Source organism: Pempheris klunzingeri, chromosome 22 (genome assembly GCF_042242105.1).
Source record: "Pempheris klunzingeri isolate RE-2024b chromosome 22, fPemKlu1.hap1, whole genome shotgun sequence".
In the NCBI taxonomy this organism is placed as follows: domain Eukaryota; kingdom Metazoa; phylum Chordata; class Actinopteri; order Acropomatiformes; family Pempheridae; genus Pempheris; species Pempheris klunzingeri.
In genome coordinates this window covers 9,261,651-9,275,195 of record NC_092033.1, presented here as the reverse complement: position 1 = coordinate 9,275,195, position 13,545 = coordinate 9,261,651, and the positions used below count along the sequence as shown (strand labels likewise).

General features: G+C 39.4%; 1 protein-coding gene across 1 annotated transcript in view; it reads right to left on the bottom strand.

Annotated features, from left to right (window-relative positions):
• The window catches only part of col7a1l (collagen type VII alpha 1-like), a 49,750-nt gene that overhangs the window by 30,568 nt on the left and 5,637 nt on the right, over window positions 1-13,545 (bottom strand). The window contains exons 5-30 of the mRNA XM_070854227.1: window positions 12,851-13,024; window positions 12,413-12,576; window positions 11,504-11,633; window positions 11,320-11,436; window positions 10,875-11,030; window positions 10,289-10,405; window positions 9,990-10,136; window positions 9,739-9,858; window positions 9,074-9,232; window positions 8,129-8,242; window positions 7,771-7,920; window positions 7,184-7,321; window positions 6,518-6,664; window positions 5,594-5,713; window positions 4,721-4,867; window positions 4,295-4,558; window positions 3,990-4,129; window positions 3,430-3,553; window positions 2,521-2,664; window positions 2,204-2,391; window positions 2,021-2,101; window positions 1,889-1,906; window positions 1,764-1,790; window positions 1,547-1,612; window positions 701-781; window positions 572-598 (exon numbers count right to left, since the gene is read on the bottom strand). Of these exons, the coding sequence (XP_070710328.1) occupies window positions 572-598; window positions 701-781; window positions 1,547-1,612; window positions 1,764-1,790; window positions 1,889-1,906; window positions 2,021-2,101; window positions 2,204-2,391; window positions 2,521-2,664; window positions 3,430-3,553; window positions 3,990-4,129; window positions 4,295-4,558; window positions 4,721-4,867; window positions 5,594-5,713; window positions 6,518-6,664; window positions 7,184-7,321; window positions 7,771-7,920; window positions 8,129-8,242; window positions 9,074-9,232; window positions 9,739-9,858; window positions 9,990-10,136; window positions 10,289-10,405; window positions 10,875-11,030; window positions 11,320-11,436; window positions 11,504-11,633; window positions 12,413-12,576; window positions 12,851-13,024 (3,260 nt within the window). The remainder of the gene's footprint in view (window positions 1-571; window positions 599-700; window positions 782-1,546; window positions 1,613-1,763; window positions 1,791-1,888; window positions 1,907-2,020; window positions 2,102-2,203; window positions 2,392-2,520; window positions 2,665-3,429; window positions 3,554-3,989; window positions 4,130-4,294; window positions 4,559-4,720; window positions 4,868-5,593; window positions 5,714-6,517; window positions 6,665-7,183; window positions 7,322-7,770; window positions 7,921-8,128; window positions 8,243-9,073; window positions 9,233-9,738; window positions 9,859-9,989; window positions 10,137-10,288; window positions 10,406-10,874; window positions 11,031-11,319; window positions 11,437-11,503; window positions 11,634-12,412; window positions 12,577-12,850; window positions 13,025-13,545) is intronic.

The following is a 13,545-nucleotide window of genomic DNA, read 5'->3' as shown; positions in this document are numbered from 1 at the left end:
ATTACCATGTTAAGTCAAGTCAATGTTATATATAGTAGGGATATGCATTTCAAGCAAAAATACCCTTCAATAGTCACTGTGAATTATTCAAGGATTATTTGCGTACTGCCCCTAATTTTTTGACAACTTAGATATTCAAAAATCATGGCCCATCCCTAATATATGGCCCAAAAGCACAAATTTGTTTGTAAAGGGCTTTACAATCCATACAGCATACAACAGCATATGTGTTTAGACTTTTTGTCTTTCTGTCTCCTCTCTATAAAGGCAAAATGCTCAAAAAAGACTTTTAAAAAGTTTAATGGTGAATATAAAACTCCAATTCCTGTCTGACGTTAAATTACAAAATAAAAGTTTCTCAGCGCAGATAATTAATAAACCAAAATATTGAATGATTACCTTTTTTAGCTGACTTTTCTCTTCCTTGTATTAAGCTGACGTTTTGATACTTTTTTTTATCTACTAAGTTTACAGGGCAAAGGAAAGCAGGTGGTGATCTAAGTTTTACCCAGCGGGCCCAAAATATAACTGTTCTGTTTTAATAAATATATTTTTGTCATTTTGATCTTACCCTATCACCTGCAATGCCTGGAGGGCCCTGAAAAAAAACACAAAACATAAAAACAAATGTAATTTTCCAAAATGAAATAAACTTTAATCAAGTCAGTGTGCAGGTTTTCTTTTTTCTGAATTTAGTTACCCGCTGGCCAGCAGAACCTGGGGGTCCAGTTCTCCCGGGTCGTCCTGGTAACCCAGGTATACCATCTGTTCCAGCAAGCCCCTGTCATATTAAAACATCATGGTTTGCTCTAGAAAATCAAATAATAGACATACACAGCAAAGCCACACTCACCCACTTAGTCACAGCAGGGTTTAGACATAGTAAATATGAAAAAGTAATTTCTACAATAATTGGATGTAGTGGATCTATGAGGACAGATCAGTTGTGTTAACATTTATTGTAAGTGACTGAAGGAATATTCCCTCACCAATCTGTACATATTTCAAGATGATGAGTCATGTTAACAAACTCAGCAGAGCTTGTGGAACAAACACAACTCAGAGCCAATCTGCTAGCACCAAAGCCAGGGAGGGGATCAGTGTTTCAACATGATGCTTGACGTTTATGTTTTTATTGGCTCCCACTTGTAGATTAAGACAGTAATTTCCTGTTTCCTACTACCATTATTATGACAACTGGTAACTCTTACTGTGGAATTACCTACATAATTAACAAGGTTTTTAATATGGTGGATCTGATGTTTATTGTTTCTTTCTTCTGTTTTAATGCGTTGTAAAATGTAATACACTTAAAATAGATGTTGCCGCACTGTAATATCGTCAAAACTGATTAAAATGTACTAAAACAAAGCTCCCTCTTTGCCCTCGTGGAATGACGGAATCGACTTGAACGATTTGACCTATGAGCACATGAATAATGTAATCGTGACAACAAATGATTATAAATGATAATGGAAGTGATGACAAAGACAATGGTGGTAGTGTGTATTATTTGTTTCGTTGTGTGTGTATTTTTGATTCTCACCCTTTCTCCTCTTTCTCCTTTTGAAGAAGTGAAAGGATCATACTGCCCAGGGCTTTGTCTAAATCTCTACATTAACAGAAAAGACTGTAGGTTATTCTAAAAGTTAAATTAATGACAAAGATAGCAAAGTTTAATCAACAGCATTGACGGTACATTAATGCAGTTTATCATTTAAAAGGTGCCATAATGTGGAGAAGGAAGCTTGATAAAAACATACCAGACCTCCAACACCAAAGCCATCACCCTGAAGGAATGAGAGCAAGAATACTACAAATAAGTAACACTACTTTTGCATATATTTGTAATGTAATGTAATATTGTAACACATATCAGTTAACTCACCTTTTCTCCTTTCTGGCCCTGGATAAACAAACGATTAATAGTTGATTATTAATAAAGAGAGGAAGTCATTGCTCTGTGAGGAGAGTGATGTGTTAGGAGGAGGAGGATTTTTTTTTTTTCTGAAGAACCAACCTTCACACATTGGGAGGAGCAGGGACCCTGCGGCTTAAGCAGCTCCTCTGGGTCTTCAGTCGGTGTGTCCAGCTGAGCAAACTGAAGATGGAAAAGTGTGGTTGAGCTATAACATATCTCAGTGTAATAACAAAGAAAGAAAATAGTGAGACAGGTGATAGCTTTGCTTTCTTTTTGTCTTGCCTCATCATTAAGTTTGAACTCGGAGAGGAGTTCCTCACTACAGATGCTATTGATAAATTCTCTCTCAATGGAAGGGAAGTCATCAAAGGTTGGTGAATAGAAGATATTTTTGTAGGTGGTGGGTGCTGCTATTTTATTCAGCTCCTCAATGTCTGCATTAGAAACGCCAACTGCCAGGACGCTGACACCTAGAGAGGAACACATTCAAAAGTCTTGTTTATGACATATTCATTAAAACAATATGATTTTTTTTTATCAACAGTAAAACTCATCATTAGTAACACCATTTTGGAGGCTTTACAATAACTTTTACTGACCCAGAGCGCGTGCAATTTTGGAGGGTGGCACCACATTATCCTGAGCCCTGCCATCTGTAATGAGAACCAGAACATGGGCCACGTCCTGCCTCATTCCCAGAGACTCCTGGAACAGTTCCTGCAAAACGTAGCTGATGCCTTTTCCTGAGGGCACACAAAAGTGAATTCAGAGAAAATAATCAAACTTTTGGGAAAGCTTTATTCTGAGAAAGGCTGCTAGAATAAATGCACTTGTCTGGACAGCACTGTTTTGAGATACTGAAGTGATGTCACTAGGGATGTGCACCATTCAAAGGAATGTAAGCAATGCACAACTTCAATCAATAAATCAAAGCTTATTTTTTATAGCAAAAACGAATAACTGATAAGCTGAACACAAGATATGCAAATGCAAACACACTTCAGACTAACGCATGAATAATGCATGACTAATGACAGAAACAGAAATGATAAAACTGAAATAGTAAAACCCAATATAGATAATATAAGGACATAGATTTAAAAAGAATTAAATAGATAAAAGACAATTACAATGAAGACATTTTAAAACATGAATAATTTGGCCCATTATTTCAGAAAGATTTAATGATACCTTCAATAAACAATGACTTATTCATTATTTTCTATAAATGAATCATTAAATGGGATGAGTATTTTTTATTTATCTATAAACGCTTAACCAGAAATTGATCCTCTTTTCTATAAATCTTTGTGATGTTTATTGAAACAAATGAAACTACTTGGGTTTGGTACTTGTATTTGATATGTTTCTTTTACATGAGGTACAGTATATTCTGCACAGTGAACACTGTCTTGCATGATACTACGTCATCAGTCAGTAGCAGCATAACAGCTGTTAAGAGGAGGCAAAGTAGTGTGCACATTTGTGTGAGTGTGAGTGTCACTGACCGGTTCTGGTGTTGCCTCCTATATAGCGTAGTGCTCTGAGCGCCCTGAGGACAGAGTTTCTGTCTTTGAAGTCATTTAGACGGAATTCAATTCGTGGCTCATCGCTGTAATGAACCACGGCTATCTGAGAGAGGATTAATGGAGAAAATACATCATAACATTATCACTTAAACTGAATGTTTCAGCTATGATTTTAAATATTTCTCTTATACGCTGAGAACAATATATTTTATAATTGTGTGCTTATGGACAGGTACTTCTTCCTTGGCTGCCGTTCCTTACTCAGGCAAACACAAACCATGTGGCATTTTGCTTTCTTTCTGCCAATGTTTGAGTCAGATTTTGCTCATTTGGTGAATGAATTGTCGTTCTGGTAACGGCACTGCCCTGTACAAGAGACTCAATGGAACAGTTTGCTACCTTGCAGCAGCTATTATCATTTAGAATCACTGCAATCCAGATCCAGTTTGTATTTGTCCTACCAGCCAAAAAGACTAGGGTACAGTACAGTCAAGCAATGATATCACTACAAGATAGAACAAAGTTAGTGAGAGACCAACCTGTGTGGCCTGAGAGCCAATGACAGGAAAGTAAGTGGCCACCCGGAATATGAAGTCCTTCATCTTGACAAAGTTGTTAGCGCCGATGCTGGAGGACTCATCCACTAAAAATACTATGTCTGCTTTGGTCTTACCACACACTGACAAAACACAAGAACACACAAACCTTGAATACATATTTAATTTCTCTAAAACATGTATCAACTATACACACGTATCATTTCTTAATTTAGCTGTAGAATATTCACAGAGCAGATCATAAATCTTAAGCAATATCTATATATGATCAACGGGTCAAAACACACCTGGTTTTGGTAGAGGTGTCGTTTCTGCAGTAACTGTGGTTAATGGAGGGGAGGTGACTCCTGCCTCTTTGGTTTTGATGACACTTGGCTGACTTGGAGGTTTCTTGGTGGTTATGGATTTAGCCAGTGGCACAGCAATGGGGTGCCGAGTGGTCCTGCCGGCTGTGTAAGTGATGGTAGTGTTGGTGATGGAGGCAGTCGTCATTTGAGGTGCGACTGTGGCTGGCACGGACTGGACTGTTACCATCGGTGGATCCTTTCCCACTAGGGTGCACAGAGCCATAACATAACTGATTAAAAAGCTAAATCAAACTCTAAAGGTGTCTGGAGGGAAACAGAGTTGTTGCTGCAGTAACAATTGGGATTTAGGAAGCAATTAATTAATAATGCCAGACAGAGATTCAAATTATTTAAGTAATGTCTCACATATTCTCTGATACACGGTGCTTATAGGGCCCTCCACTTCTCCATACAAAGGTCTGATGGTAAAAATGTAGGTTCTTCCATACAGCAAATCACTGATCTTATAGGAGGCGAAGCCAGGGCCCAGGGTTTCTGTTTTAGTCTCCAACACTGAAAAGACACACAAAGAAGATCTTACTGTTGCAGAGTGATCATTTAAGTTGATTTGGTTTGCAGGAAAAACAGAAATAGGAATATATGCTTCCCTATTGAAATCAAGCAAGCAATCAATTTGTCACCATACAATGATGTGTGACACAAATGATCTACAAAAAGGCAATAATGTGTCAAGTTGTGGTTCAAAGGGAAAAGATCTAGAAACAATTATACAGTGTCTGAACTGTTACTGAGAAACATCCAGCATGTACTGTATCTCAAAGTGGACACAATAACAACACGGCACCAATTTATTTTATCTATCCAACACAGCACTGTAACTCACATGTATCAGGCTATTATCAAAATTACAACCACTTCCTGACAAATAAAAAATTAGCTTGTAAAACTGCATATATGATAAAACGTGATTATTAGTTTTCTTAATGTCTCCCTTTTTAACAAAAGGGTGCTTCTGGTGAGACACAGTACACAATCCAATAACACATGCCATGCTACATATCCACCTGAAGGCCCCTGAAAAAAACTGGTTACTATCACAGTCATGCTGTAATTGGAATTTATTCAAATAAATCTTGATTTCTCAAACCTTTTAAACAAAACAGTGCTCATGACAGGTTTCTATCCGCACTCTTTGGGTTAATTATTTCACTGAAAGTTGCATGAATGTTAACATGATGCTAAATCAAGGGGGAAACTTTGTTGTGGTTCACCACTGACCTGAGATATGTCTCCAGGAGAGAAGGTATCCAGATACACCAGCCACACGTGTCCAGTTCAGAACAGTGCTGCTGTCTGTAGTGTTCAGAGCAGCAAAGCCATTCACTTTTGGAAGATCCACTAAGACAGAAAAAAACACACGACTAAAGATACGAACAAAAAAGATAAAACCATTTAAAGAGCCAACATTTGATGGCTTTACTTTTGATGAGCACGCTGCAACATTTCAATCTAAGGCTTAATGATGTTTATTAACAAATATGGACACTAAGGATTCATCGGTCTGGCTTTTTTTTTCTCTCAACACTGATTCCAGTATCAGCTTAGGATTTCTGGAAATATCCAGTTACAATCTGGTAGCGGTGCTCTCTCTTTTTGCCATATCTAAAATCTGCACACCACACTGTGTGGAACTCAGTGTACATGTTCATGGAGGGTAAAGAGGCTAAGGATGCTGTGAAACACTGAAATGATGATGACACTGATGGAGAAATAGTTTTGCATTTGGATGTGTTGTGTTTGCTGATACCAGATCCACTTAATAAGCTCAGTATCGCCTCAGTATCATATCAAGCTTTATCTTCACCACTAACATGGAGAAGATAATGAAGTCTGATGGAGAAAAGATCTCGGTGAAGATATCAATAGAGAAAAATGTTCATACTGAATTCTAAAACTACACTGAGAAGTTTTGCTTGCCTTCCTCTGAGTTACAGAACCAGATATGGCTGCTGCAGCAAGTGTAAATACCAGTTTACAGGATGGTGAACTATCAAAAAATATAAGTATAAACAAAACACAAATACAAAATGCATTTATGCAATTAACTTGTGTGACATATAAACATACAGATATCCCCCTGAAATCTGTGATTGAGAGAACATCTCCTACTGTTCCTCAGTGTTTTGGGAAGGCAGGACTCACAGGTGCGTGCAGTGACCAGGACTGGGCTTCCCTCCCTATTGCCCACCATGGAGGACACCTGGATTTTATAAGCTGAGCTCTCCCGCAGGTTGCGGATGGTGAAAGTGGTGGAAGCAGCAGATACTATGTGGGACTTCTCATCACCTCCTAGAAAAGGAAATAATACAATTCCAGCATGTAGAAATGATAACAGAATGAGACAATATTGTTGTGTATTCATTTACATTTAACTCTACTTCAGTTCAAATATTGATTTTTGTAAGTGGTTGAATTAATTATACAAAATGCTAATTGGTAGTTGTTGTATTTGAAAGTCAGATATCCAAGAAATATTGAATGTATTTATGCAATGAAATTAAATTTTATGCCACTAGCCAGGAAGGTATTTGTTGATGTAGAGCTAAATAAAGTCATTGCTTAGCAATACTCAAGTAGTGTTTTTCTTTGGTAGATATTGCATTAACCATTAAATTGTTATAGGTGTCAAGTGATCAGGTTTTCACCAGTTTTGGCTTTAAACCAATCAGAATCGAGTGTAGGGACAATACATTCACCAGTAAACTGTCATATGTTTCACATTAATCTGTGCAAACATAAGTGTCCACATACATGCATGGATTCACTGGGGATAAGCACAAACGGTAGACTCTACATGTGGTCCCTTACCAAGGAAGGGAATCCAGGAGATTTTGTACCCGGACGCCCCCGGTGTTTTCCTCCAGGAGAGGGTGAAGGAGTTGACTCCAATGTCCACAACCTTCACCTCCCTCACTGCCTGGATTGGCCCTGAGTCTGAGACAGCAGCTGAAAAATAACATATAACCACATCAGGTGATATAATTTCTACTTCCATTTTGTATAATCTCAAAATGAATCAAGACAAAAATGGCTTTATTCACACACCCTGTCGTTTGTCAGTGTAGTAAACTTGGCACTTGGCGCTTGGTGTAACACACTAACTTTGATAGTGACAGTGACAGTGATAAAATGATAGCAGCTCTGCTTACTTGGACTCAGTGACACATACTACAAGTGACAACAGCAGGAACTGTGGTTAAAATTGGAAGACCAAAGTACATGACTTGTCAGTCAAATAAAAGACACCACAAGGGTGCCAAAGCACGGGATGAAGAACTTTTCTGTCCCTACCCATTTAATTACAATGTGGTGCACAGCTGCAGAGACTTATTTGGATCTAAAGATGAATCGTGACCAATTAAAATGAACTAGGAGACCTTGGTTCTGTTCTGTACCTGTGAGCTGAGATAAGGAGATTTCTGGTCCCTCTGAGTTGCCATACACTGCACAGATGGTGATTGTATAGGTGGATCGTGGGTTCAGGTCTTCGATACGATGGAAGAGAACACTGCGGTCCAGGTAATGTGACTGACGACTGCTATCATCTGCAAACATGCAGGTACATACACACATAACATAATATTACATGCGGCAAGAGAATATTGAGTCGCTTTCTCCAATTTCTATTCACTTTTCCAGACGCAAAGGGAAAATAACGGCTTTAAAGGGGCAACCAGGTTGTCTGACAAGCACACAAACAGAAAGTTTGTTTAATTGACTTGCAACAGAGAAAAATACAAGTAAATAAATCACCTGTTTTCCAAGAGAGTTTGTACTCGGTAGCTCCAACAATGGGACTCCACTCAACATCTATGGAGGTACTGGTGTATGATGTCACCTTGAAGTTGGACACATATCCCAATGGAGCTGAGAAAGAGGAAAATGGAAAACAACCTGTATTCGTTCTTTTAACTGCTTTATTAATGTCACTATTTCATCATGGAAAATGGAACAGCTTCATTTCTAAGCTTTCTCTAACTTAGTCCCTGTTATTCATACTCACACAATTTGCCTACACACATTTTGGCCTGAGAGCTACCACTAGCTTTTATAGAAGTTTCATCTGCGATTTGTTTAAGTTTTTCTACAATATTTTTTCTCTCTGGTCATTTTGACTGGGCTTCTTTAAGATTAACTTAAGAGCAGCAGATAATCTTGTATTTACTGACTTCAAGTGGCTTCTTATCTTGCTGCAGCAATGTAGAAATTTACTCCAGGGTGTGTCAGTACACTGTGACATCACAGCTGGGGGGTTACAGGTGCAACAGAGCACACTTCTGGCCATTCCCAACTTTGAGATTTTCAAGTAGAAAAGGCAGTGCAACATAGATTTAAACCTGGTGTTAATTTACTCTTTCAAGACTTTATGTTTTATGAATGGAAAGTACTGGACATTACACTATTTGAGTTTTGGGGCACAGTGGTGAAGAAAACTAGGCCAAAAAAAAGTAAAAATAAAATCCCTTTGGACATTTGTTGCAAGTCTTCAACTTGCAGCCCTGCTGACTCTGGCTGACACATACTACAAGTGACATCGGCAGGGATGGTGGCATATGACTTGTCAATCAAAGTAAGACACCACAGGGGTGTGAAACACTACAACTTCACCCGCCATCATTATATTTGACTTGGCATGCTACTTCAGTACCTCAGTGGTACTTTGGGTGGGTGGGAGATGTGCTGAATACTGATACTCACAAGTTCTGAAGGTGGCACTGATACCAGGCCCCACCACAGATCCAAACAGCACATAGAGAGTCAGGACGTATTCAGTGTCATGAGCTACATTCTTCAGCTGGTACTCCGTGGTGCTGCCATTCAGAGCCAACTGCCTGGGACGGTCCCGACCTACAAACTCTGAAAATAATATAAACATTCATGATACAGTCTCATCACTCTTTGTTTCATTCAAATATTCCTCATTGTCCTTCTATTCATCTCAACTCTAGCTCAGCGTCAGTGCCCCCTTCTCTGAAAACAGCATCCTCCTCCTTTTTCCCCAGCATTTGTATTTCATCAACGGAAGTTCCCGTGCCACCTGTCACATCCTCCTAGCAGACTGGCAAGGTAGATGTGTCCATTGTAAAAGAAGTGGCATTTCAAAAGCTCTTGTGAGTCTGTCAAGCCAACATCATAAAAAACCCAGGCATGCATTCACAGAAAAACAAATGGCCTTTACCAGATATTTGCTGTAAAAGAACATCTTTTGGCTTCCTGGCATCTCTTAAGAATTGATTGAAATTTTATATACACAAGAGTGTACAAGAGTCATGGGATGCATCTCTCGGAATCAGATCTTATCACTTTGTGGGCGTACTTGTATGGTGTGAACAAAACAGGAAGGCTGAAAGAGAATAAATCACCTGGGGTGGGTCCCCAGGCCAGTCTGTATCCTGTGGCTCCTGGGACACTGTTCCAAGAGACGACAGCAGAACTGGTGCGCACAGCTGTCACCTTCAAAGTTTGTACTGCACTGCTCTCCACTGACAGCCACAGTGACAGAGAGAAAGACAGAGTGCTGTTATCCATCTTAAAATCTAGTCTTGCTTCTGTCTATAATATCGTAACCATCCATGTCTGTATTTTTGTACTTCCTAGTAATAATTCTAGTTACATGTCTTGACTTTGGTGGTGGTGACAGGCCCCTCTGTGTCTCCAAAGATGGGGTTGATGGTGATGGTGTATTCAGAGCCTGGATAGAGGCCCTGGATCATGTAGAAGTTAAAGGTGTCCCCCAGGTTTATGTTCTCTATGTGGCCATCTGAAAGACACGCAGAGACACAGGTACTCAATAGCAATAAGATCTGGTTTGGTCTCACTTGGAGCCACTTTTGCTTATGGTACCATACTAAAATTCTAATATCACACATTTTAGCTTTATTTCAGCTTCATTTACTCTATGAACAACAGTACCTGGGGATGCCCATGTCAGACGGTATCCTGTGGCACCCTTCACTGATGCCCACCTCGCCTGGACAGTGTCTGTGGTGGCGTTTTGGACTAGGAAATGCTGAACTTGTACGAGCTTTACTGTGGAGCACACCCACACAAACACACACACATATACACAAAGTCACACACACAAGTTCACTATTTCATTTTAGTTTATATGAAAAATAAAAAATCAATCAAAAATAAAAAATCACACTAAAGACAGAGATATTTATTTCATCAGCCTCTGGAGATATTTTTCTAGCGTACCATGAAACAGTGCGACAGTCTTCGTGGCCTTCTAGAACAACATCACCCTACTGTGGATATTTTGTGAAACTACACCTTGAAGTCTGATTCCTTCTTTGTGTTACATCTTGTTTCCTCATTCTATTTAATTACTTTGTCCTGGAATTGCAGAGAGATTACAGCTCTCCAGGCCCTTTTGTGTAAAAGTGTTACACATACATGGTAAAATAAATGAAGAAAGCTGAGGCTTGATCTCTGGCTTTTCTGTTTAGGCAAATTAACATAGTTATGGTGTTTTAATCAAAGGCAACAAACGTACACGTCTTTCCCACGATTGAAACAGGTTCGCTTGGTCCTTGGGGGTAAACAGCATAAATACTGATAATGTACTTCTTATCCTCCTCCAGACTGTCAATCACATGAGAAGAAGTGTCGCTGGGAAGCAGTTGCTCATAAGAAAATCCTGGACGGTTGGCTGTAGAGCAAAAATACAGTAGACTCAGTACCCAAGGAATATACGTCCCAAACAATTTGCTCCTGTGATACTTGATACCTTAAGTTTGATCAAGTACGTGAAAAACGAGTCTGCTGTTAACTGATGATGACTTGAATTCAACAAAAATACTAGAGTTCAAAACAGTCAAATTAAGTGAATTGGTATATTCAATTGATAAAAGGTATATCATTACGATAAATAAAGAACATAAAAAACATACTTTTGCGGTGTCAATTGATAATTATTGCATGGTGTAATGTTAGCATACATCTTGGGATGAAGATCTTGAATCCGTTGAGCTTCCCCAGAGGAGGCGTCCAGCCCAGGCGCAGAGAGAACAGACCCTCCTCAATAACACGGAAGTTTGACACCTGAGGCAAAGGAGCTAAAAGACAGAAGCTTGTTAGTCAGGGAAGTGATGCACGATGAAAGCCAAAATGTGTGACACCCACTTGTCTGGACGGTGATTGTTGCTGAGTCTCCTATGACATTGGGGTAGATGGCATAGACAGTGAGGGAATAGTCTGTTTTAGGACTCAGCTCTGTCACCATTGTTGTGCTCACATCAGCCTTCAGATCAATCTGTTATGTACACAGAAGGGAGAAGAACGAGAACAATCTTAATGTGTGTTTTTGTGTGAAAAATAAAGAACAAGAGAGGCTGCAGTGAAGAGAAAGATGATTGATCAAGAAAGTGCGGAATAGAGAAACACACAAAGACAGTACAATGACACAGAGGTCTGCTTCTGAAATGTGTACTTGATTAAATATCTTGCCTTACACTGAAACACATTTATATTCCCACTTCCAATATTGAAGTCCCTCAGTAAATCAACAGCACCCTCATGCTTTCTTCACATTTCTGTCCAATGCCCTCTTCTCCATTATATTCTAGTTAGGTGGCATGTTCTAATAATAATAATAATAATAATAATAATAATAATAATACATTTTATTTACAGGCGCCTTTCAGGACACTCAAGGTCACCGTACATAAGACAAAAAAAAAAAAATGTCTGCGTTATAACATAATGCAGAAAATGAAATATTCGTGTTTTGGTATGGTATGCATTCCCTGTCTCTGTTAAGGGTACAGCTGCGTATTATAATGAAAACATATATACAGAAGCAAGAAGAAGAGACAATATCCATTATTGTTGGAAAAATGGGCATCACTGCCAACAGTAGTGTCCATGTGGCTCCAATTAATGCAACACTGTCTTTGGAGAGTTACTTAGGCTGCAGTGAGAGATGACTGCATCAGTACTGCATTCAGTAGATGTGCTGGTCTAAGAGGTGCCCTGCAGTTCTCTGATATGATAGCAACACACCTATCATCACGCACAAGCATAGTGCCTCACCTGTCTCTGCTGGAGGGGGAGGAGGTGTCCCTTGGAGCTGAGAGGGGTGACCAGGAGACGATATCCGGTGACGTCACTTGTGGCCTGGGTCCATGTCAGTCTGAAGGAACTGTGGCCCAACTCGCTGACCTGTAGGTCTCTAGGACCCACCACGCGCACTTCAACTAGGATTGGAAGAAGGTACAGAAAATATAAGGCATAAGAGGAATATGCAAGTTCGTCTGGATGCATAATTTGTTGGCAAGATGAACCCAACTTTATGGGGAAGTTGCCGGGCAGAGATGAATAAGAGATTATTCATTTTCATTAAACTTTTCAAGATCTAGCTTGAAATATAATTCATCAATATAAAATGCAAACAGCTGTCAGTATGAGGGCAGCTTTTTAAGGAAAAGAATATTATGGAGAACTTTGCTATCATGCTGCATATTGGCTCACCAGGCTCAAAAGTTTTCACAGGACGTGGTGGTTCAGAGGCCGTAAAACACAGTCTGCGGGACAGCTTGGGAAGGATGATTTCAAGGAGAGAGTAGTCAGCGCCCAGTAGTAGGTGCTCATCATGTGGCTCAGACACAATCCTCCTTAGCTCTGACTCATCAGAGCCCCTGACGCCTGGTCTCAGGAGGGACAAAAAGACATTGAGGTGTGGGACAAAGTAGATACAGCAATGGTACGCTTAGTTCACTGATAGTGCTGATAAATACAACCTTTGATAAAGAATCAACATGATGAATAACGTGCTGCACATATATATGTATATGAAAGGACTTGACATTGGTGGGATTTTACACGATGAATGCAATTACAGAGAGACAGTCATGTCTTCCCAGCCCTATGTTTGACATCTTATTTTTGCATTTTCTCCCAATAGTCTCCAATAGACACTACTTGTGGCATTTTGAGTATTTATTTGAAATCAATAACCCATGTACCCATATGCATGCATGCTGTAGGCAGCCACAGGCTTAATTAGAAACTGTTTGGCACGTATCTTAAGTTATGGCATTATTTTCATTTATCAGGCTCCAGTTTGAGGATGTGGGCCCATATAAAGATGTGATAAAGACCTAATCTGGGCTTCACAAATTCTGCTGTCTTAGTGTAATGATGAAGAAATGCATTGTATATATGTG